Raw genomic sequence first — 23,678 nt, 5'->3', positions numbered from 1 at the left:
TCCTCCAGGGGATGGATCTTCCAACCTGAGACTCTTGTCTCCTGCACTGGCAGGCAGATTCTTTACCACTAGCGCCACCTCCTTACCCTATAGGGTCCTACCTTATTTTATTTTTGTCATAGTATTTTATCACCTCCTGAAATTTTAAATCTCTATTTGGTTATTGGTTTTCCATCCACCCACTAACCAATCAACCACCTCCCCCCACGACACACACAATGACTAAGTGAAAATAATTATTCCATGTTATACCAACCACACCAAATACAGTATTGTAAATTGTGCTTTAATTTCTGCAATCAGATACGATGCAGTGAAATACAAGTATAAACTTTCATTGTACATCCAGAAAATAAAAAGAACATTTATACAGATTTAGCCCAACAGCTTATTCCCTTAAAAAAAAAAAAGTTTCTAATGTAATTAAAGCTAATTTATCTTCAGTGTAAAAACTTTGGAGGTATAAACAAACTCAAGATATTATATACAGGAAATTAATATACATTTCCAAACATGCACAGTGCAGCATTTTAGACAAAGTAAATGACCCCATTTTAGCTTTTACTGTTAACCATAATCCATATCTCAATCTTGAATAAAAATGTCACAATATATAAATCCACTGAGAATTCTGTACACAAATACAAGTTTATAGAAATCTCATTTCAGATATAAATACATAAACTGTCATGACCTTACATGTTAAAACAGCTTATTTTTCTATTGTAATTTTATTTTTAAAAAAATCATAGAAAAATATTTCAATGCACATTCAACTGCTATGGGAGGGGCCATGACCTTGTGCCTTTGAACCACTTTATGGACTGTAAAGCATCACACCGGGCATTTCTGGAATGAAAATTACTAAAATCTTAAGACTGAAGAGGCTACTGTATAAATATTCCCATTATAATATGATCACAAGACTAGTTAACTCCATAGTGTATCTGGGAGGCAGTGGGGCAGAGAAAGGAGGTCAGTGCTAATTTAAGAAGGCCCACAGACCACAGCCAATGAATGAGGGTCATTTTAAAGTCCCCACTGCAAGCCTACACTGAACTTACTAGTGAGACTCTTAAGGCAACCAAGACTGGGCATGTGTTTGGCCCCAGATGCATAAACCCTGCCCTCCCCTCAATCTCCATCATCTTAACAGACCAACAAGGCTTGAGCATCAACTCAGCGTGGGGAGGACTGCAAAGCTATTTCTTGTGGTGTACAAAAGACGATTCAGTGCAAACCGAGAAATTCCTCTTTGTCAACAGTTTCAAATTTTCTTATTGCCCTTCAGCAACTGAAAGCTTTTCTAAATAGGTAATGTTCAAATTGGAATCCATACTGGAGAGCAAACAGATATAAAAGGCAAACTTCTGATAGGGAACATTCTGACGTGAGATCGATCATTTTTCCCACTTCCTTTTGTGGAACTGAACAGGTTTCCACGGAGAATGAAAAAACGGGTCCTCACTAAACGTGCTTTTCCGGCACTTAAAAACTATAGATCATTTAAACAGCAGATCCAGGAAGGTTACCAGGCATAGTCAAGTTTCTTCTATGGCTTTTAAAATAGCTGAGGTACTATGTGGTCACCATCACTTCTGAGACTTATGCTTGACCGCTTCCCTATGATAGCTGCGTTCGACAGTGATCTTCTTCACTGGTCTGTAAGGTAGCAAAACTGGGGAAAACGCCTGAGGACGGCGGCCACAGATGCTCTGAAGCCTCGGCATGCTTTTGGAAAAAGGCGAAGCGATCTCTTTCAAACACTGCGAGCCTCCGGGACAATGGAGGCTCCTTTGGGCAAACCTAAGAGATTCCCCCAGTTTGACCCACAGGCTTAGCAGCAAGATCCCAGAACGAGGTACACCAAGGCGGGGATTGCAAAGGGACAGTGGAAAGCAGTGCACAGCCGGTGGCGGGGTGGGGACCTGGAGCTGTCGGCCGCGAGCCAGACCCTGCCCCCACATGAAGTGACACAGTCTGAGGATGGTTGGAAACATCAGGATGGTGACACGCATGGCAAGAGGACAGAGGAAAACTGCTACGGTTTGGAAATGAAGGCTGCACATCTTAACACCGCTATCTGAATCTGTTAATCCAACACACACACACACATACACACATCATATAAAGCTGAACACACACACACACACATCATGTAAAGCTGAACTTCGGGATGGGCTAGAGAGACGCTACTCCTGATGACTGGATAAAGCACGTTGGCACAGGAAAGATGTGAGGACTGTACGGCATCCAAGCACAGCTTACCACAGCCCTTTCTAAGTAGTAAAGTGGCTACCGTGGGGTCTGAGTGATGCTAACACAGAGGACACTGGCCACAGCTGTATTACGGGTCACGTACTAACTCCTTTCAATAATACTAGAGATACGGGTTTCAACTGCATAGTCTTTCAGAACTGGGGGGCAGAAATGAGAACCAGCTCTTTTCCAGAAGACCCAGGCTTCCCCCGGCAGTCGGCTTTAGCGTGACACACCGACGTGGAGAGCCAACGTGTCCAACCTCCTGTCCCAGCCTGCGAGGGTCCTCTCTCACCGCCATCGAGTAGGCCAGTCACACGTCCCCTAGGTCCACAAACTCATCTTCTCGCTTGGCCAAGTCGTCTTCATCTCCCAGGGCTTTCCACCCGCTGGTGGGCAGGACAGGCTTAGAGGAATGGCGCTGCAGCAGCGCGAAAGGGAACAAGGAGGACAGGCGGCCCGAGGTCCTCGGTGGTGAGGCAGCCTCTGCCTGGAGGGCTTCCTGGCTGTGGTGTCTCGCCTCGACTTTCTCCTGTAGGTGCTGGACTTCCTCCATCATCTCCAAGAGTTTGCTCATGGTGGCCACTCCACCGCCACCCAGGATCTGGGCCTCCGGAATCCAGCGCAAGTAGCGCTGGGCCCAGACTTTGATTTCCGGGCCCTCGAGGCGAGGCAGCAGCAGCCCCTGGTAGCTGGGGGGCCTGCTGTGCCAGCCGTCATAGAACTCTCGGAAGCCATCCTGCAGCTCCTCCGAGGAGTTGATCAGTTTGCTGATTCTCTTGCCCAGCAGGTTTTTAATTAAGTGATCCGTTTCTTCCCTGAAAAATCCTCTTTTGGGAGATGATTTCGATTGGGTGAGGGGCAGAGAAAGTTGTCTTTGATGCTTTGAGAGAGAACACAAATAAAAAAAGTCTCTGGTTAGCCCAAGAGCACAGTGACGGTTGTTTCCATCCAAAAAAACAAACAAAAAGCATAATCCTACTTTAAGAAGAGTTATGAGAACTGCCCTGTGAACGCAAATTCATTACAATGCCGTCACACACAGAGAGAAAGCGGCAGTGGGTGGGTGAGGGATACCTGTTTATTCCACGATGAGCATATCAGATGCACGCTGGGTTGCTAAACAAATGGGCGAGACCAGGCGCAGGGTATTAAGGACTCGTGAAGAACAAGCTGAAGTTAAGACAGGTGGATGAAGACCTCTCTGGTAGTGCAGGGGTTAGGAGCTCGCCTGCCAATGCAGGGGACATGGGTTCGATCCCTGGTCCAGAAGGATGCCAAGAGGCAAGTAAGACTGTGCACCACGCACTACAGTGCCCAGGCTCTAGAGCTCTGCGACTGGAGAGGCCATCGCAATAAGCCAGAGTGGAGCCACAAAGACCCAGCGCAGCCGGTAAATGAGTGAAGAAGAAGAGAGGCAGATGATGAATCAGGGGAGTCTGGAGATGAGGCCTATTCATTTGTGAAGGGAGCAGAATGTTTCTTCTCTGAAAAACTTAGGGGGCTCGCTTCCACAATATTCTGAACACCTGTGAGGAAAGTGCCAATGCCCTGAAGAGCCTGTTGCTCCAACGAAATAACTTACAGGCTTAACTTGTGGGACGTCAGACATCCAGGGGGAGGTCAAGCCTGAGTTAGAAAGGTTCTTTTGGACAAAGAGACAGATGGGAGCAAAAGGAACTTGAGGACTGTCTAAATGGGCCGGGTGTTCTTGTCGACGAGCTGCACAGGGTGGGAGATGTTGAGAGCATCTATACGCTTGTCCTCCTCAGGAATTCGACCTGAAGCCAAAGCTAGGTGCTGTATTTTGGGATACACTGGGAGAGGGTTGTGAGGATGGTCAGACGGTTGCAACAGATCCTTGGTGCCTGAAGATAAAGGTAAAAATCTGCAGAGGAGCTGTTTCTCCCCATCTCTTTTACTCCTGAGGTGTCATGTGAAATAAGAGGAGGCAGAAGTTTTATTTTGGGGCTACGCTCCTAACTCTGTAACATGTTCCTACCAGTGCTTCGTATTTATTATGGAGTGTAGAACAAACAATAAAAGTGTACCGTAGAAAGCAAAGCCACTCACAACACCCCGAGTCAGAGACGGCCAGGATTCCCGACTTTCCATCTGGGGGCAGGAGAGGAAAGCAAAGCCACTCACAACACCCCGAGTCAGAGGCGGCCAGGATTCCCGACTTTCCATCTGGGGGCAGGAGAGGAAAGCAAAGCCACTCACAACACCCCGAGTCAGAGGCGGCCAGGATTCCCGACTTTCCATCTGGGGGCAGGAGAGCTGGGGGCCGGCCTCTTCTGCCCAGTGACCCAGGTGAGTCAGGGATAAGGGAAGCAGGCGGGACCTTCACTGCCTGCCAGGCTCCACGCTCAGTGCTGAACACGCAACCACTCACCTGGTCCTCAGAGTCACCATTACTGCCCCCGTTACACACCAGAAAACTAAGGCACAGTGGTTAAGTCAACCGCAAAGGCCCCAGCTACCAAGTGCCAGGTGTGGTTTCACACAGACTGGCTCCGGAGGGAGCCTGAACTCTTAACAGAGCCCTCCCTGTCTTGGAAGCCCTTCTCTCAAGCCCAGAGTGAATGGAGCATTCTGGACAGGCCAGGTGGGGGCAGCACTGTGTCCCTGTAGCCTGGTCAAGGCCTGGGGCTGAGGCTGGGACCCCACACCTGAGCGGACCCCACAGTCTTGAGGGATAATTCCCGGGGCAGCTGTGGTTGGCCATGGCTCTTTGGTTTCTACAGAACAGCTCCAAGGCTGCCTGTCCCCCCAAGAAGAGGCCCCAGGCCTGACACCAGGACTCCTTACCCAACGGCCTCAAAGGTTCTTGTCGGCCCACCGCTGGCCCTGCACGAGCTAATACGACCTCAGATGCCCTGACCTGCGGCTCAAGCCTCTCCCATGGGCCAGCTCCTGCAACCTGGGCCCTTAGGTTCTCCACTCCCACCTGTGAGAAGGGACCCCCAGAAAAACATGGCCTGGGCAGAGAAATGGACTTACAGGTAGAGCTTTCATTTCCCCCCTCAGACCTCTGAGTGCCCTCGCCCCTCTGGTGGGGGCAGCTGGGCCATTGAGACCCAGCGGGAGGTGTGTGTGCAGCCACCAGGGGGCACAGCACACCGACAAAACTGACCTCTGGCTTGGCTATGCTGGAGCACAGGGCGGTTCTGGCCCAGCAGACAGGACAGAGGTTGAACCAAGAGCACTAACACCCAGCCTGGGCCTGTGGACCCTTGAAGGGGTGAAGCGGCAGCCAGCAGAGGCACCTTCTGTGAGTGTTGGCATTGACTCATGGGTCCCCAAGCCCCTTTAGAATGGAGAACTGGTCAGGCCCCCAGGAGCCCCACAGGACTTCTGAACCAGAAAGATGGTGGTGGTGAAGGCAGTGACATGCTGACTTGCAAGTGACCACCACTGAGCACCCTGCTCTCCTCTTTGTGGGGGGCTCCCAAGTCAGGAGGCAGAACAAGAAATGCCATGTACATCATACATCATCTAGGGAATGTCGGAGTTTCAATAACTAGTAAAATCAGGAACAAATATCTAAAGGGAAACCCAAATAATTTGATGTTTGTCATTTAAGCCCAGGTCCGCAAATAACAGCCCACGGGCCCAATCTGGCCCGTGCCAGCCTCTGTAAATACTGGAACACAGCAAGGCCCGTCTGCTCACGTGGTGCCCATGGCTGTCTTCCAGCTCCAACAGAATGGAGCAGGGAGGTGGTTGTGCCAGAGCTCTGTGGGCCCTGACAGAACATGTCAGTCACAAACACCATTTTTTGCATGAAGAGAGGCCTTGCTAGTGAATACCTAAACTGGTACAGATGACACAAAACCCACCCTGTGATCAGCGTTCCCTCTGCTCTGTCAATCACACTGGGGCAGGGCTGACACCCTCGATTCCCCGTGGCATCCCCAGTGACACTCAGGACAAACGTGCATCTGCCAAAGCAAGGATGCTCAAGGGCCCTGACAACCTGCCCATCACAGTCTCAACTCTGTGAGACTGTGCCCAGAATCCACAGATTAAATGTAATCCTTCCAGACAAGGAGATCTCTGCACAGACGAGGGGGTTAGACATGCACAAATCTTACTTTGAAATGCGTTCCTTTCCGCTGGACTTTCTCCAGTTTTGGCTTCTCCACGTAAAGAGGGTTTGTGAACAACGTCTGGGCTTTGGGTTCAAACTGCACGGACCAATCCCACACGGTGAGAAGATTCAAAGGCTTGCTTTGTGAGTCCTGGCTCTCCCTGCCCTGCCAAAACAAGCGTAGGTCACAGTGTTTCAGGGAGGGCTGAGCAAAGCAGACAGTGTGGAGAGAGGCTCCAGGACAGCGCACCCGGCCTCTGTGGCGCCGCACGTGAAGGCTCTGGCCGTAGGTGGTCGCTCCCCGATGGCTTTCGGTGGGGAGGAGGCAGGACACGTTACTTCCAGCAGAACTTGTGCCAGCCACTGTGCTGCACACGCTCACCACACCCCTCATGAGGTCGCTCCCATTTTTCCAATTTACCTTTGGGGAAATGGAGGCTGGGAAAACGAAGTGAACCACCTGAGGCCATGAGGCTGGTGAGCAGCAAGGCTGCGTGACTGGAGGCCCGGGCTCTGTTTCCCACTCCCTGTGGGATGTGGTAAGATCCACCGGGAGGGCAGCTCCAGCAAACTCCAGGCCCCCAGAGGGCTAGTCGGAGCCCTGATAGTGCCGAGCTGAAGCCCCGGGAGCAGGGCCTCAAGAGAGACTATAAAGATGTTTAAGGCAGAGAGCGAAAGCCAAGCTCCCCTCCTCCGCCTCTACTCTCTTCTGAGTCACTCCTGGCATCCGTCAAGTGGAAGAGAAGGCATCTGAGCTGTTCATAAAGACCACTTTTAACGTGCTTAATCCCCAGCTCTCACACTGGCTCCCAGCCCCGATATTTACCTTGTGACCCACGGTGACAGCCTCACTGTCTCAGTGACTCACTCTCAGAGATAATAATAATTCGGACTTGAGGATTACATATCAATACCCAGAGAGCACTCGGAACAGGGCCCTCTGTGTAATCACTGTTATAAAGAAAATATTATTTTCATCATCGCTCCTCTTACGTCTTACTTGTTAGACACAGCTTCTTCAATACACAGGTTCCTAAGAGCGACTCTTACCACGTTTGCATCTTTTTGATGAGGCGAATTGAAGAAGAAGGTGCTAAAAATAGGTATGTACAGGCTGTCAGACAAAACGGTCAGGTACGTCTCTGTGAACTCGAACGCTGGAGGATGCTGGTGCACCAGCTGCCACACGCAGTCCAAGAAGAGCAGGAACACGGGAGCCTACGTGAAGACAAGATGCGTGTGATGGAGGGGTGCCAACAGTCCGAAGCCAGTGGTCCCGGGTACAGTGCAGCCACCTGGACAGCTGTGGAGTGGCCTCTCTGGGCACTGCATGCTCTGGGAAGCACATTCCAGGAGACTGCCATTCCCAACTGCATCCCACCCCCAGAGACAAACATGCTTGACTGAAAAACCACACACCCGTGGATTAACCTCAGCACTCGGCAGTAGCTCCCTAGGGGAAAGACATTCCCAAGATGGAGAATCTCCTTGCCCATCAACACTGGCAGAAGTTTCAACTGAGCCTGAGGACAGGAAACGCTAACTCTGAACCTCAAGTGAAACACTATTCCACACCAAAGAATGCCACTCTCCTCACTAGTGGCACTGTATTACCAAAAAAACAAAACAAAACAAAACAAAAAAACACACCACAAACTACTCGGTTTCTTCAAATTTTGTGATTACTCCATTCTCCACCCTGACAACAGGGCTTCCCTGTTGGCTCAGATGATAAAGAATCCACCTGCAATGTGGGAGACCTGGGTTTGATCTCTGGGTTGGGAAGATCTCCAGGAGAAGGGAAAGGCTACCCACTCGAGTATTCTGGCCTGGAGAATCCCCATGGACAGAGAGGAGCCTGGTGGGCTATAGTCCATGGGGTCACAAAGACTGAGTGACCGCCCAGACAATGAGGGCCCAGAAGAGAAAGCAGATGGGAGAGAAAGCAGAAGCGGCAAAAATGAGTTTCTAACGTTTTTCACAAATGCATTTTTTTTCATCGATGGCCTCTTTTACTAGCTTCAGAGGCAAGCTCTTTCTTAGTAGAGTTTCTGAGGGCACCCTGCCGTTCCCCAGTGCTCCTCCTCAGTCACCAGTGACCCCGTCAGGTGGACAGGCAGACTGCGTCACGGTCTCTCCATTTCTGAGCCAGGCTGAGGCCTCACACACAGCTCCTGAGAGGCAGGAGCTGGCAGTCCAGCTCTTGACTCAGTCCAGTCAATTGTGATGCGTCAATTACATCATAAACTGGACCACCCAGTTTTCTGTCAAAACTCCATGGTGTCGATGTTGAGATGTGAAGAAAGGTCTACGTGGCAACTTTATCTCACACCTCATTTTACGTTCAGTGGCATTAAATAAGAGTCGAAAATATTTGAATCTCATAGCATAGTCAGGGAAATGGGCTCAGAAAGTACAGGTGATTCCTCCCAGCCCTGGGTGAGCGGGTGGATCTGCTCTGGGGCTTCTTCCCCTTTAGACACGGTGCCCGTCAGTCCCCCTGCTCTCAAGATACACAGACTACACAAGACGTGCAAAAATACCCTCTTCCCAACACAGTACCAACTCTGTTATTTGAGTGCCATCAACCTTTCGAATTAGTGTCTCAGGAAGGCAAGTCCCTTCTAAGATGAAAGATGGTGATGCATATTCATCATCAGCCTGACGGGACACGGATGAGTGCAGACCAGTCCTCAGAGAAATCTGCAGGCCCAGCAAGGGTGGCCTGGTCTCCCAGGACACACCAAGCCTTTATGGGCAGAAGCCTCAGCTCTGTTTCCAGAGCTGCTGTGTCAAGCTGCCCAGCACCGCAGACAGACATGCCTATTATCTGGGGGAAGAAAAACCACTAGCCGTCCTGCTAGCATCTGTTAGCTCTGCAGGTGATTTAATTACAGTTTACATGTTTTCATTTTTCCTTCCATGGTTGCTAATAATGCAGCCAACACAGTTGGCACAGCTGTAATCAACACAAGTACATCCCAGTTTGGGGGTGGGGGGACACTCATTTTCACTAACTGAACTGTCTCGCTGTCTCTCCAGTGGTTGAATTCAGAAGCCCAGGCCTGCAGCTATCATGGTGAAGGGCCAGGTAATGGATAGCATTCACATAACCCTGGGCTTTATTTTGAAAGGGTTCATTGCAAGGGAAATTTACTTTGTGTTATTATGTATTTTCTTATTATTATGTGTTATTATGTATTTTGTATGTATTATTATGTATTTTCTTGTTGTTATGCGTTATTATGTATATACAGGGAAACTTGTACCCTATTTACTTTTTGCAAAGACTAACTTACCAGAAATTGTGGGAGTCCCACTGAGTTCATTTTTATTTAAGTTTTACAAGTCAACATCACTTCCACCATGAACTATAATATACCCTTGGGACATACAATTTAGAAGAGAAGTTTCTGAACACACTTCTTAATAAATATTCCTTTTCCCTAGGAAGGGTTTCCAGTGTTTAAATCATTCACACTCACTGACCAGTGACCTGTCCTCGCCTTCCTGACAAGCTCCTAAGGTGTGCGCTATGCAGGTATTAAAGGAGAGATAGGGCTCTGTGTGCCCAAGGCTGCCCAGGTGTGTGCCGAGGACACTCACCTCCTCCTTGTCGCTCTGACGGAGGTGGTTGCAGCGGTCCAGGAAGCAGTGGCCACCCATGATCCATTCCTTTTGGACAAGGCTCTGGAAACCGAAAATCGTTCGACAGTGGGGGTCCATCATCACTTGCACCAGAGAAGAAACGAGGCAGCAGAGGTCGGAGGCGTTGTCCTCTGTGGTGGTGGGGGCGGGCGGGGGTTGCCGGGCAACAGTGCGGAGAGGAAAGAGGGGACCAAGTGTTAAAAGAGCTGCGGAGGGCACAGGCAAAAGCAGGGCCCCCACACCAACGTCTACCCCAACAGTCAAGTTCTAATTCCCAAAAAGGCTGGGCCATTGGTGGCCAAAGGTAACATGTTCAGCTTGAGAGACAAACTTCTAGCCTGGCTGGCACCGGCTCCAAGGGACACTGGCACTAACGAGGGACTCCTTACTGGTGAATAGACGCAACTCAGCAAACCCAGAGTCAGCACGGGGGTGTCAGATGCACCACACAATGAGGGCACAGTATGGCGGCTTGCTGGGCTCCACAGACCAAGTTTAAAACCCTCCCAGCTGGGGCATCAGGATCACCATCCCTGAGCTCATTGTTTCACAGCTCAGCTGCTTCTCAGCCACCTTTCCTCCGCTACTTCTGCTTCGGAGAAAGGGTAACACTCTTGGACTGCACCAAACTGCTCTGATTGTCAGCTCCAGGGCTCTTGCCATTTCCGTCTGAGCACAGAGGGGCCTGCCTAGCCTAGAGGTGAAACTCTCCCTGGTAAGTATAAGCCATGTGTCCACCCCTCGGGCGACGGTACAAAACTCACATGATGAAAACTCCGCTCACATCCTTGTTCACCATCCACCACTCATAGCAAATAACAACAGACGTCTACCTCTGGGCATCTGTCTTACGAATTTCCCAGTCCTGAAAGTCAAGGTCTATATCCTCGTAGTTTCTACTTTGCAAAAAGAAGTGCCACTCAAGTTGCTATTTTAAAACGTCCATGAGGACGATGGTTCTGGTATTCACAGGGTTAGAGAAACTTCCGAATGAATCCTAAGCAGGGAGGTGTTTGCACTGTTAACCTCTCCTGTGACCGCGGGGCCAGGAAGCATTCCAGGGGCAGGCTTACTGTGCTCCTCTATCTCCTCCAGGAAAATAAGTCTAAACTATGGGAACACCAGGGTTCAGAAGAAACAGATTTCTATATTCATCTTTCTTTTGAAATAAGTTTTGGTTTTCAAGAGAATCTTCCTTCTTGTGTATGAAGTATGTTATCAGTACACCTACACGCCCCAGGAAGAGTGGCTAGCGAGTGAGATTTCAGAGAAGACACAGCTCTGCCGTCCGTTGGGGAGTGAGGCACAGCTCAGCCTCATCCGCTGACCATTCACACCTCACTTTGCGCACCTCCGGGGTTGGTGCAGTCTGGCCTGGGTACTTGTACTTCTCAGCACCCCCAGTCTTTATCTCTCCTTTTCACCAGTTACTCAGTACTCTGTTCGGCCGCTGTAAACCAGATCTTTTTCAATAACACTCTTTGGCCAGCTCTCTCTCAAACTCAATAGGGTGTAAACTTTTAGAAGGCAGAAGCATAGAGCTCTGTATGTGGGAGGTGCTCAGTCCACATGTTCAAATCTAAGTCAGAGGATACAGAAGCCACAGGCTGACACATTTCCGGTCTGCTCACAGAAGCTAAGTCCCAGGAGTCAGACACTCTCCTAGAGAGTGTCAGAAAAATGATAAAAGCTTGAGGGTGTGGAAGCATGAGGCACTCTGCTTAAAGCATGGGGCCACCAGAAACTTCAAATATTCAATATGGCAGATAATATTTTAGCTCAGATCTAACCAATCCCAGCAACAATCTTTGTTGAACGAGGCTTATACACACTGGGCCCACATGTACAGCAACTTCAGTCCACTGCGGAAAAGGAAATCGTGGACCACACAGCTTCTGCAACAACTGCACAAAGTTGTCAGACACAAAGATGGAGAAATAACAATTAAACTATCAATGGGTGTCTTCATACAAAAAAGGTCATCCAAACTTTAACCAAGTTAGTATAAAACAAAACCCCAAAATATCACGAAATGTGAGCTTTGGTAAAGATACCAAACAATTCCTTCTTGGGCTGCAGATACGTCTGCCAAGTTCCAAGTAAAGGAATGTATTTTTAAACTGTAACAGTGAAATCCAAGGCAAGGATTCCAAGGTCAGGGTAAAAAGTCTGAGAAGGATTTCTACACTAGCTCACTCCTTTTATAAGACAATCTTCCCTGGCGGCTCAGATGGTAAAGGATCTGTCTGCGACATGGGAGACCCGGGTTCGATCCCTGGGTCGGGAAGATCCCCTGGAGAAGGAAATGGCAACCCGCTCCAGTACTGTTGCCTGGAAAATTCCATGGATGGAGGAGCCCGGTAGGCTACAATCCATGGGGTTGCAAAGAGTTGGACATGATTGACCGACTTCACTTTATAAGACAATTCCACTTACATAAATCTCTATATACAGAAACAGAACCCCAAGTAAATGAAAAAGGAAACCACCCTTTGTGCTTTAAATGTATTACCTAAAAGAAGAACGTTCATGTTTTGGGCTTCTAGACATTCTATAATCTCTACTGCTTTTTTCAGGCAGCGCCTACAAGTAAAACAGATAATAGATCTTGAGCTTGGTATTATGAACAACAAGAAATTTGGAGGCAATCTAACTTGATCTTCAGTTTTCCATCTCACTTACTGTATCATACTAAAATTCTCCAGAAAAGAAACAAATTATTGTTTACACTATTCAGGTACTGCAAGACATTCATCTGCTTATTAGAAACTTAGTTTTCAGAAGGGAATTCCAGAGTCGGACGTAAAAATGCTCTTAGACGATTCCTAAACTGGGAATTCTTACTGCAGATTTATACCTGAGTGTGGCAGTGAGTCCTAGTAAGACCCTAAAATGTCTATATCTGGAGGCTGTGCTACAGGCCCATTTTGTTTAATTCAGGATCATTGGCTAAATGTATCTGCCTGTCTGGAAAGGCCCATGTGTCCCGAAATCCCTTTGTCTCTCTAGACACACTATGCCCTTTGAAACCTTGCCACCATCAGCAGCTCCATCTGCTGGACTGATAACCCTGCCACGGGGGTGCCTCCCCCAGGCTCTTCACCTGGTTAGGGACGCACACCTTCTCTACAAGCCCCACAGAAAGAAAGGGCCTCTTATTTTATAACATCTATGACAATACTTGCAATTATATATTCAAATTATGGGACACGCAGCAGGCTCTTCTAAACCTATTTGCTAAGAAGGGTTTGGAGGCCTGCAGCTCCTCTGTACAAACCAGGCAGGTCTGAGGGAGAATGCAGAGCGAGGGGAGAGGGGGGCCCACCCTTTCCTCAGAGGTGCCCTGGGGCTGGAGCCAATCTCTCACTGGCTCTCACCCAAGCATCATACCTGTTCTGTGCCTCCCTCTGCCCTCGCCTCTGTTTAAGGGCAATGGAGAGAAGCTATTCAAAATAGGAAGTAGGACAGGGAAAAGTTTTGTTCTCTCAGAATCTCTACTTAATCCCCCAAATGAGAAAGACTAATTGGCACTCATTACAGTAAAAAACACTTTAATATGTAAGAGACATAAAATATAGAGAATTCTTTTAAAAAGTATGCAATAAAAACGCAGCTCCTGGGAATTTCCTGGCTGTCTAGTGGTTAGGACTCCGCACTTACTGCAAGGATGCAGGTTCAATCCTGACTGTCACCAAACCTCCCCCTGCCCAAAATAAAAACAAAACTGGAAAACTCAGCATCCCCCCACCTTCCCAACCCCCTGCCTCCTCCCTGGAGGTGAGCACAGCAGCTCAGTTAGAATGCTGGGGTCCCACCCCCCCTTTTCCGCAGCCTTCCCATCCCTCGTCCGTAGTCTCAGGAGCAGATCTGTGTGGGCAGGTAGCATATTCGTAAATTCTGATCAGACATGCACAGAAATAATAAATAACAAATGCAAAATCCAGCTGAGCCCTGAACAGAACATGTGACCTAAGAATATTTAACTGTGAAATAGAAAACAGTTAAATTATTTGTCAGTTTGCTTTACTACTTTGGTTTATGGAACTGTGAAATTTACAAGCAAAACAACACCTTGAAATACCTGATTACGTCCAGCCAGCTGCTACTTTCCAGCAGGGAAAACCATTTGATGTCTGTGTCCCAAAATTCAGTACTATTATCTGAAAAGAAAGGAAACAGAGCGAAAGGAAAGGAAAAGTCAGGCACTGTTTGCGGACACGCCGCTGTAGAACCTGTGCTGCTCAGTGGCGTGGCCCTCCGCTAGGCTGAGAATCCAGCACCGGGCTCCAGTTAAGTAAAGCGCATTTCAAGCCTTCAGCTGAAGTGGTTTTTGAACTGTAAACCTCTGGAAGGGTGTGGTAGTCAAAAACAGACTTTTTTTTGCACAAGTAAAAAAGTGCCCTAAAATCTGTCCACCAAGTCACGGTCACCCCGTAACTTAACAAGGAGAAAAATATGCATTAGGCAGACACATCAACATTCAGCCTGCTGCTCTTAGAAGTGGAAGATGCAACAGACCATGTCCTGTGCCGTGGAAACTTCCACTGGAGTCTTAAACAAACACATATTTATCCTGCACACTGGACACAACCTCCCAATCCAACTGGAGACAGAAGCATTGCATTTTACAGAAGTCTACTGCATGTGAAAGTTGCAAACTCAAATCAGTGAGAAGGCAGATACCCCTGCCAGTACTGGATGGTGATAAAAGAAGTGGGAAATCACAGTCCTGGATCAACCAGTGCAATTTCTTACTTCTCCTCCACATGCCTGCTTTTTGTCGGTGTGTTCCAGTTAGAGGTGTACACGGGTTTCCCTTGGTGTCACAGTCATCTTTGTCTCCAATGCCTAACGTAGCTGGTGTGTATAATGGAAATGCAATACATGCTGGCTGAATGACTAAGTAAATCCTAAGTCAGACCACTAGGCTAAAAACGAAAAGCTGAGAAACTGGCAATAAGCGTGACAAATATCAGAGGGGAAACACGCATTCAAGAGTAAAAAGAGAGGGGGACATATGTGCGTCAGTGGCTGAATCATGTTGATGTATGGCAGAAACTAACACAACACTGTAAAGCAATTATCCTTCAACTAAAAATAAATACACTTGAAAAAGAGTGAAGGGAAGGGACTTCCCTGGTGGTCCAGTGGCTAAGACTAATCTTTCCCAGTGAAAGGGGCCTGGGTTCGATCCCTAGTCCAGGAACTAGATCCCATATGTTGCAACTACAGAGTTTGCACACCTCAATTAAGAGTTTGCATGCCACAACTAAAGATTTCACATGCTACAAAGAACAGCGGAGATCCTATGTGCTGCAACTGAAATCCAGTGCAGCTAGACACATAAATCAATGAATAAAATATCTTTTTTAAAAAAAAAGAGTGAAGAGAATAGGGAATTCCCTGGCAGTACAGTGGTTAGGATTCAGTGCTTTCACTGCTGAGGGCCTGGTTGGGGAACTAGATCCCACAAGCCACATGGTGCCACCAGAAAAAAGGAGTGAAAAGAATCAACAGGTGACCGCCCTTGATTAAATCTGATCCAAGGTCTGAACCCTTCACACTGGGCAGCCTGGGCAGGGAAGGAGGAGTGGCAAGGATGGACATATTTAATTTTAATTTAATCTTCTACTTTGTACATTTCTGATTAACTGGGGATTTTTTACACTGGAGTTTTATACATATATATGCTCAATCAGAAAAATAAAATACTTCCACTCAGTGGAGGAGGAGTCCATTCAATAAGTGACTAAGAAAAACAAACAGATCATCGACCTTACAAAACAGCTGGGGAATACAGGTACGGCATAGTTCCACAGCTTCTAGAGGAAGAAGCCCAACGCTCACTGCTGGAGAAGGAAGAGAGGAGAAGGGTGGCTCTGTGTTCCTTGCTCTGAGAAGGGGCAATGGGACAAGAGCCCAGGGGGAAATGGTGGGAGGAAATGTGGCAAGGGCCACCAGCCCCATGGTAATCGGCCTCTCTGTTCTGTGACACCCACCCCTAGAGCCGTGTCCGACCACGAGGAACCCAGGGACAAGGCAACACCTATCACCCAAGCCATGTAGCACATCTCTTTCCAGGTAACAGCGAGTTTTGGCTCAGGGTTCTTCCCACCTATCAGAAACAGCTGTTTGAACTTAGAGTACGCCATCTGGATTTCCTGCAGGGACAGGAAGTTGCTTGAGAGGTCTTCAGTCTTAGCAGTTTCATAGGGGGGCCTGTGGATGGTCTTGTAAATCCTAGGTACCAGAAAGGAACAAGACATTAGAAGAGCACTTCCTAGGCGCCAGGATCTGTGTGCAGAGCTCCCACCGACTCCTCCCCAGTGAGGTAACTGCTGCCCAGCAGCGGCCACTCCTGGTCAGCTGGGGCCAGGAACTCAGAGACAAGAAGCAGGACCACCAAGTCTATAAACTGAAAGAGCCAGGATATGAACCAGGGCAATTTAACTCCTAAGTCCACTCCTTTTCTTGTTTTTAAATTCATCTAGTTTAGGGGTGAATAAAAACGTTTAACTTTTTTATTTTGAAAATTTTCAAACATGCCAGAACAGAATAACACAGTGACATCTATACTTTGACCCAAATTTGACAACTGTCAATATTAAAGCCATTAGACTGCTGTTGCTGCTGCTGCTGCTAAGTCACTTCAGTCATGTCCGACTCTGTGCGACCCCACAGACAGCAGCCCACCAGGCTCCCCCGTCCTTGGGATTCTCCAGGCAAGAACACTGGAGTGGGTTGCCATTTCCTTCTCCAACGCATGAAAGTGAAAAGTGAAAGGGAAGTCGCTCAGTTGTGTCTGACTCTTAGCGACCCCTTGGACTGCAGCCTAGCAGGCTCCTCCATCCATGGGATTTTCCAGGCAAGAGTACTGGGGTGCCACTGCCTTCTCCGAGCCATCAGACTACTTTCCCCTAAATGCTTCAGCCGTGTGTCTCTCAATACAATGCAGTTGATGCACTTCAGGACCATGTCATCCCAACTCTTTTCAAATTAAAAATGACCTCGCTGAGCTGTATTCCCGGCACTCGAGGGCTTTATCAGTAGGCAAACTGAAATGGACTTACTCCCGAGAACTGTTCCCAGCTTCCTGGAAAAGAACCAAGCCAACTAAACAATACCAAGATGCGCAACAGTGCTGACCTATCCAAGAAGTTCTTCTGGATCTGCAACACGCCATCATCCTGTTCTTTGGGCAGGGCCGACATTTTCAAGAGGGCACATCCGTTGTGGCATGACCAACACCATATCTGCAGAAGAGAAGGAAGGTTTTCCAGACATGATGTAAACCACTTTACAGAGGACAGGTAAGCTTAGCCATGAAATTCATACAGGGAAATTATACCTTCAATACAAAAGACCTGAATATAGTCAACTCTGTTATGCCAAGGAATCAATGTGTTACACTCACAACAAAAAGGACTGATCTAGTCTTAACACCACCACCACCACCTCAGGTCTAAGTAGTCACATTCAGACTCACTGATGGTCTAACATATACCTTATAACTTGGCTTTAGTGCTGGGAACCTGGAGGATAATAAAATCATCATCATCATTACTGCTACTGTTATTATTATTATAATAGAGACTATTATTACTATAATCATAGAGGTTATCACTGGGGTAAAGCTATTTCAGGATTTTACATGAATTAAGTCATTTGATTCTCACAGCCACACTCAGACAGGTTATGAGTACTAGCCCCAATAACAACAAGCAATAGGGCTGGAGAGACTGAGAAACTTCCCCACGTTGCACACAGTACAGCAATGACTCTGAAGGCCCTACTCTACTGGGATGGTCAAACGCCGGCAGGTCCCGTCATTACAGAAACTTCAAACTAGAAAACACGGACAGCTGGTTACTCAACATAACACTGCTAAGAGACTTGCACACGCAAGACACTGAATTTGGTTGTGAGAGGCTGGAAAGAAGGCTATGATGCTTTGTCTACCTTCAAAGAGCTTTATACTCCAAAAAGAGAAATAAGTTTGCAAATCTAATAGGAAGCAGAATGTGGTAAACCACAGGAGAAGGGAATTTCAATGAACAACAAAGGGTGGCAACAGAGAAAGAAATCAAGTGACTGCGCGTAAGTGACAGAGTCAACCGTTTTAAGCATTTTGCTAGAGACAGGGCGAGTTTCATTTGTTTGTTCTGTTGTACAGGCCCAGAAGGAGATTAGACGTGATTTGAGGGCAAAGTAATGTAATCTGCCAGTAGAACCTGAAATGGAGAAGGAAGGCTGGTTGGAGCAGCCTGTGTAAAGGTCTGGTTAAGGGTTTGACAGTGGCTAAAGCCCAGCCCTGCTGTGCTGACCAAGCTTTTGGGCCCGAGGTCAAAGGTCAACCAAGAGGATTTCAGCTGTCTAGAGAGGGCATCCTGTTGTGAGTCACCTGCAATGTAAGTATCAACCATACACGGGAATACCAGCAGCAGCCTGGGCTGGAGATGAGCATGCAATCCAGCCGATACTCCGCACTACCCTCAGAAAGGGGAACTGGTTTGGGGTTTCAGAGGAAGATGGTAAATTAGTACTGGGTGTGTTGGGTGTCTAGTGCCCACAGGACATCTGTGTGGAGAGACTGAGGGGGCGCCAAGGTGAGAGGAAGGCCGGGCTGCCACTGCAGACACGGGAGCTGACTGCCAACTATGGAGGGAGAGCTGTTGAGGGACACAGAACTGCCTCATGAGCTGCCAAAGCAAGCGCAGACCCTGTAAGACTCCTGGCGAGGCGGAAGGACTCCAACACAGACAAAGCAGAGGCCCCTCGCTGCCCTCTTACTCCCCTCTCCAGGTCACACTCCGCCCTAGCCCAGGCACTCCTGCCCGCTGTGGGGAGCGGCTCACTCTGAGAAAGGGGGACCCTCTCAAGCCATGACTGGTGACAGGTTCTAGGAAGTCAGGTGTTCTCATCCTCTTTATCTCCTCTCCCAGGGCAGAAAGAATATGCTTTTGGTGATAGCCAACCATAGCTCATTTCCCCACTGGGGCTCAACTGTAACCATCTCCTCTCAGCTCAGGCACGGAGGGGCCTTACATTCTCTATTTGAATCAGTAAATAGAAAGCAAGCAACATTCCTGGTCAGAGAGAAGACTTCTCACAGGAATTCAGCAGAAGACACATGAGTTCCCCTATTATTATCTGTACAATTTCTGTCTGGGAAAGGGCCACAGGTTCCTCGTATGAAGGACTTGACAACAGACAAGAATTAGTTGGATGATCCTGTTTATCTTAAAAAGTGGATAAATCCCCCCATTATTTGCTAAGTCTCCTTTGGTTTTGGTCTTTTTAACTGAAGTACAGCTGATGTACCATATTAAGTTACAGATGCACAAAAGAGAGAGACAATTTTTAAAGGTTATACTCCATTTAAGGTTACTATAAAATTTTGGCTATATTCCCCATGGTGTACAATATATTTAATACTAATATCTTTTATATTCTGTGTGATGGAGTAGAAACCAAGCATGAAAGTGTCTGTCAAAGGGAAAAGCACCCATGAGACTGACTGAAGAGCTGAGGCAGGTGCTGTCTTCACGGAACTGAAAGAGTGAACGACAGACAAACCAGGGGCGTTCTGACTTTGGTATCTGGCAGACATGCATTTTTCGAAAAAAAGAAGAAAGCCCAACAACTTTAAGGAAAACATCTGCTCCTCGTTCCTTGGGAGAAAAGCTAAGACAAACCTAGACAGCATATTAAAAAGCAGAGACATCACTGCCGACAAAGGTCTGGATAGTCAAAGCCATGGTTTTTCCAGTAGTCATGCATGGATGTGAGAGTTGGACCACAAAGAAGGTTGAGCACCGAAGAACTGATGCTTTCGAACTGTGTGCTGGAGAAGGCTTTTGAGAGTCATTTGGACAGCAAGGAGATCAAACCAGTCAATCTTAAAGGAAGCCAACCCTGAATATTTGTTGGAAGTACTGATGCTGAAGCTATAATACTTTGGCCACCTGATGTGAAGAGTTGGCTCAATGGAAAAGACCCTGATGCTGGGAAAGATTGAGGGCAGCAGGAGAAGGGAGCGACAGAGGATGAGATGGTTGGATGGCATCACTGACTCAAAGGACTTGAGTTTGAGCAAGCTCTGAGAGACGGTGAAGGACAGGGAAGCCTGGTGTGCTGCAGTCCATGGGATCACAGAGTCAGACACGACTGAGTGACTGAACAACAACAAGGAGAATAACTGACAATTTGTTGCCAATGAAAAAAGCTGAACTTTCAAGCAAAAATTAGAATTTTGGAAGACTAGTCTCTGCCTTTTTGCTGAACAAATTCCCAATATTCAAAGACTTTTCTAATGAGACAGGGATGATATTAACAAATGTGATTTGTATCTAAGAAAGCATGTCAATATTTGAACATAACCTTGTGAGTTAATATTTTATAAATGACCAATGTATTATGCTTTTAAAATCATGCATGGTTTAAGATCCATTCAGAGTACAAGACAGACCAATGGATTTAATGCAGTGAATGAAAAGTTCATTGATTATGTTTTCAGATTCTTTATTGCAATTAACCTTTACAAAACCACCATTTATCAATTTTTTGTGTACCATCATATTATCTGACAAGGCTATTAAATATACCTTCCTTTCCTAAATACACATCTATGTGAGGCTGGATTGTCTTCATACACTTCAACCACACCCAACACAGCACAACAGACTCAATGAAGGAAAGGGGATAAAAAAAAGCAGTTGTCTGTTTTCAAAAACGTACAACAGTACTATCCTACTTTTTTGTTTTGGACGATATAGTTATTTATTATAGAAATACTTATGTTAACATCTAATGAGTTTACTACTAAAATAAACATTAAACAATTTTCTAATTTTAGTTTCTAATATGGCAAATATCAACAGATACAACCACATAAACAAAAACTCTTCGAGATCCTCAATGATTTTTCAAGAGTGTAAAGAGTCCTGAAACCAGAGAGTTTGAAAACAGCTGCATATATTTAGAAACAGGGAAAACTCACATAAAAACCCACATCTCTGATTTCTCCTGAGAAGTCTGAGCAACTGGCAAGATCAGGCCCATGCTCTGACATGGCACAAACAGGCTGGCACAGAAGAGCAGGCAGCCCTTCATGCAGGCAGAGGGTCTCCTTGCCTGCCCAGCCTGCACGCACTGCTGGGGCTGGGGCCGCTGCTGAGACACCTCACCTCCCATTACAAGAGTGACCTCTGAGGGGCACCAGCCATGTGCATGGCCCAGCATTTATCTGTGATTCTCATTCTGTACTCAATTCCCTGCAGGCTTGGCAACTCCCAACCACCAATTAGAAACTGAAATAACTGCCAGAGTCTTGCTTTCTTTGATCAGCGACACGTGAAATATGGCTCCCATCCCAGTCTGTTCTGTGAAAACTAAGTAAGTCTCCACGCTGTCTCTGGGCGGGAACTCAGCCATGCCCATTCAGGATTAATGGAGAGGCCGAAAAGGATTTGAAACCCTACAACCCTTGGAGGGGACGGTTCAGCCTCGAAACAATTTAGGTGTTAAATTAGGCTGGCTTTCAACACCAGCTGGGCCTGGAATCCTCCTAAAGCTCTTTAAAGATGTCTCTGCTAAGAGCCCCAGGGCCTCGGGAAAACTTCAGAACTCTGTTCCCCGGGAGCCTCCTGTCGAAGGGGCTCCTCTGGGGAGTCCCGAAGGTATTTTTAGATTGCTCTCGGGCTGAGGACAAACTGTTTAATACCAAAGCCAAGGGCTTTAAGTAGGATAATCTGCCAGAATGGACCAATGAGTAACCTGTGCTTTCAGGGTTTCCAGGTGCACTTACTGGTATGCCACGACCCTGGAAGAACACGATGTCCTCTTCGAGAAGAGCGGCGGGGACAACAAAGTATGCTGGCAACCTAGAGGAAAGAGATGTCATTGGTTTTCGTACCCAAGTTAATTCATTAAATATGAACACTCGCCGTCGATGAACACAGGAAGTTGAGCAGACTGTCTTGACATGAACTGTATCTCCCTGTTAAGAACTAGAGCAGATAAACTGTCTCTGTCCAAATCAGTCAGGAATCTGAGTTCAAATCCCAGCTCTGCCTCTGATTCTGTGTAACCCTAGGTAAGTTACCCCACCTCTCTGGGTCTGTTTCCTCATGTATAAAATGAAGTGAATTGGACATCTGCTATCTAACAGTATATGAATTCTTAAAAAAACATTTTTTTTTAACTGGAGGAAAATAGTTTTACAATATTCCCTCCCTCTTGAGCGTCCCTCCCTGCCCCTCATCCCACCCCTCTAGGTCATCACAGAGCGCCAGGCTGGGCTCCCTGTGTTTCATAGCAACCTCTCACTAGCTACCAATTTTACACATGGTAATGTACATACATCGAGGCTTCTTTCTCCATCTGTCCCACTCTCTCCTTCCCCCACTATGTCCATAAGTCCGTTCTCTAGACATCTGTGTCACCATTCCTGCCCTACAAACAGGTTCACCAATACCAATTTTCTAGATTCCTGAGTATAGGAGTTCTGAAACTGGGAGGGATCTTTCTCATCATATAGAGACAATATACCTGTGTGGATCTGAGTCAGACTAACATGAAAACCAATAATTATGAAGACTACTGCCCAGACATTTTATCAAGTGCTCGGACAACGTTTAACTGCTTACCGTATGTCAGACTGTTCTAATTACTTAACGTGAATTATTCATTTAATCCTCCCACCAACTCTATGAGGTATGTGTACTATTATTCATTCCCATTTCACAGATAAAGAAACAGAGCTCTACTCAGGCCCTTCCCAGGTTATACAACTAGTAAGAATTACTGGAGCTGGAACCGGGCCCCAAGCAGTATGACTTCAGTTTCTAAAGAATAAAATAAATTTAGGTTCTAAAAATAACAAATCCATTAATTAGTAGGATGTAGGAGAGTTAGGTTTTTAGAGCTGCAGAGGTCAGAGACATACAGGGACACTATCTCTTCCTCTCATTAGGAGATGTAGGTTTCTATTAAAAAGACCTACTGAGTTCTACCATTGTGGGGCTTTCACTCAAAAAGCTTGAAGGAAGGATGAGAAGGCAGAAGGTGCCTATAGTGTAAAAACTACAATGGCAAACAATCAGATGGTATTTGTGTGCACATCCCTAGTTTGAAGTAAGTTTCTTAAGTACCAGGTCATGGGAAAGATAGACTTTCCGAGTTGAAGAGATCGGAATTTGAATGGGATCAAGTCATTAGATCTAATCAATTCATAGGGGATGAAGCAACAGTTTAAACATCACCATGGTGATGTAATCATCAAATCCACACTGTAGGGAAATGATCAGACAAATGACCTGGTTTCTTCAAGTAAACAAGCAAGAAAAAGATAACAGTGTGAGAGTCTATAGATTATCTGAAAGTTGTGATAATAGTGTTACAATTATGTTTATAAAAAGTCCTTAATTCTTAGAGATGTAAAACTGAAATATTTACGAATGAAATATGATGAGCTCTAGGATTTATTTCAAAATAGTCAGGGCGGGTGGCGGGGTGGGGGTAGAGTAGGCAGAGGCATAGACGAGCCATGAGTTAATAACTGTTGAAGTTGGGTGATGAGTAAAAGGAATTCATCAAATTCTCTTTTATACTGTTTGAAATTTTCCATAAAAAAAACAACAATTCTTAACAGTGATTAAAAAGAACAAAGCTCCTATAA

General features: G+C 46.8%; 1 protein-coding gene across 2 annotated transcripts in view; it reads right to left on the bottom strand.

Annotated features, from left to right (window-relative positions):
- Window positions 1–298: 298 nt before the first annotated feature.
- Window positions 299–23,678, bottom strand: part of MTMR12 (myotubularin related protein 12) — a 66,167-nt gene continuing 42,787 nt past the window's right edge. Inside the window, exons 8-15 of one of the 2 annotated variants that reach the window (XM_068990475.1) lie at window positions 21,807–21,882; window positions 17,147–17,253; window positions 16,116–16,240; window positions 14,082–14,160; window positions 12,513–12,583; window positions 9,959–10,131; window positions 7,403–7,570; window positions 299–3,142 (exon numbers count right to left, since the gene is read on the bottom strand). In XM_068990475.1, the coding sequence (XP_068846576.1) occupies window positions 2,573–3,142; window positions 7,403–7,570; window positions 9,959–10,131; window positions 12,513–12,583; window positions 14,082–14,160; window positions 16,116–16,240; window positions 17,147–17,253; window positions 21,807–21,882 (1,369 nt within the window). In that variant the 3' untranslated portion in view covers window positions 299–2,572. The remainder of the gene's footprint in view (window positions 3,143–7,402; window positions 7,571–9,958; window positions 10,132–12,512; window positions 12,584–14,081; window positions 14,161–16,115; window positions 16,241–17,146; window positions 17,254–21,806; window positions 21,883–23,678) is intronic. The other variant, XM_068990476.1, reaches the window with a different exon arrangement.

The sequence above is a fragment of the Capricornis sumatraensis genome, chromosome 18, assembly GCF_032405125.1.
Source record: "Capricornis sumatraensis isolate serow.1 chromosome 18, serow.2, whole genome shotgun sequence".
Lineage (NCBI taxonomy): Eukaryota > Metazoa > Chordata > Mammalia > Artiodactyla > Bovidae > Capricornis > Capricornis sumatraensis.
Note: the sequence above shows the minus strand (reverse complement) of the source record. Positions and strands in the feature narration are given on the sequence as shown.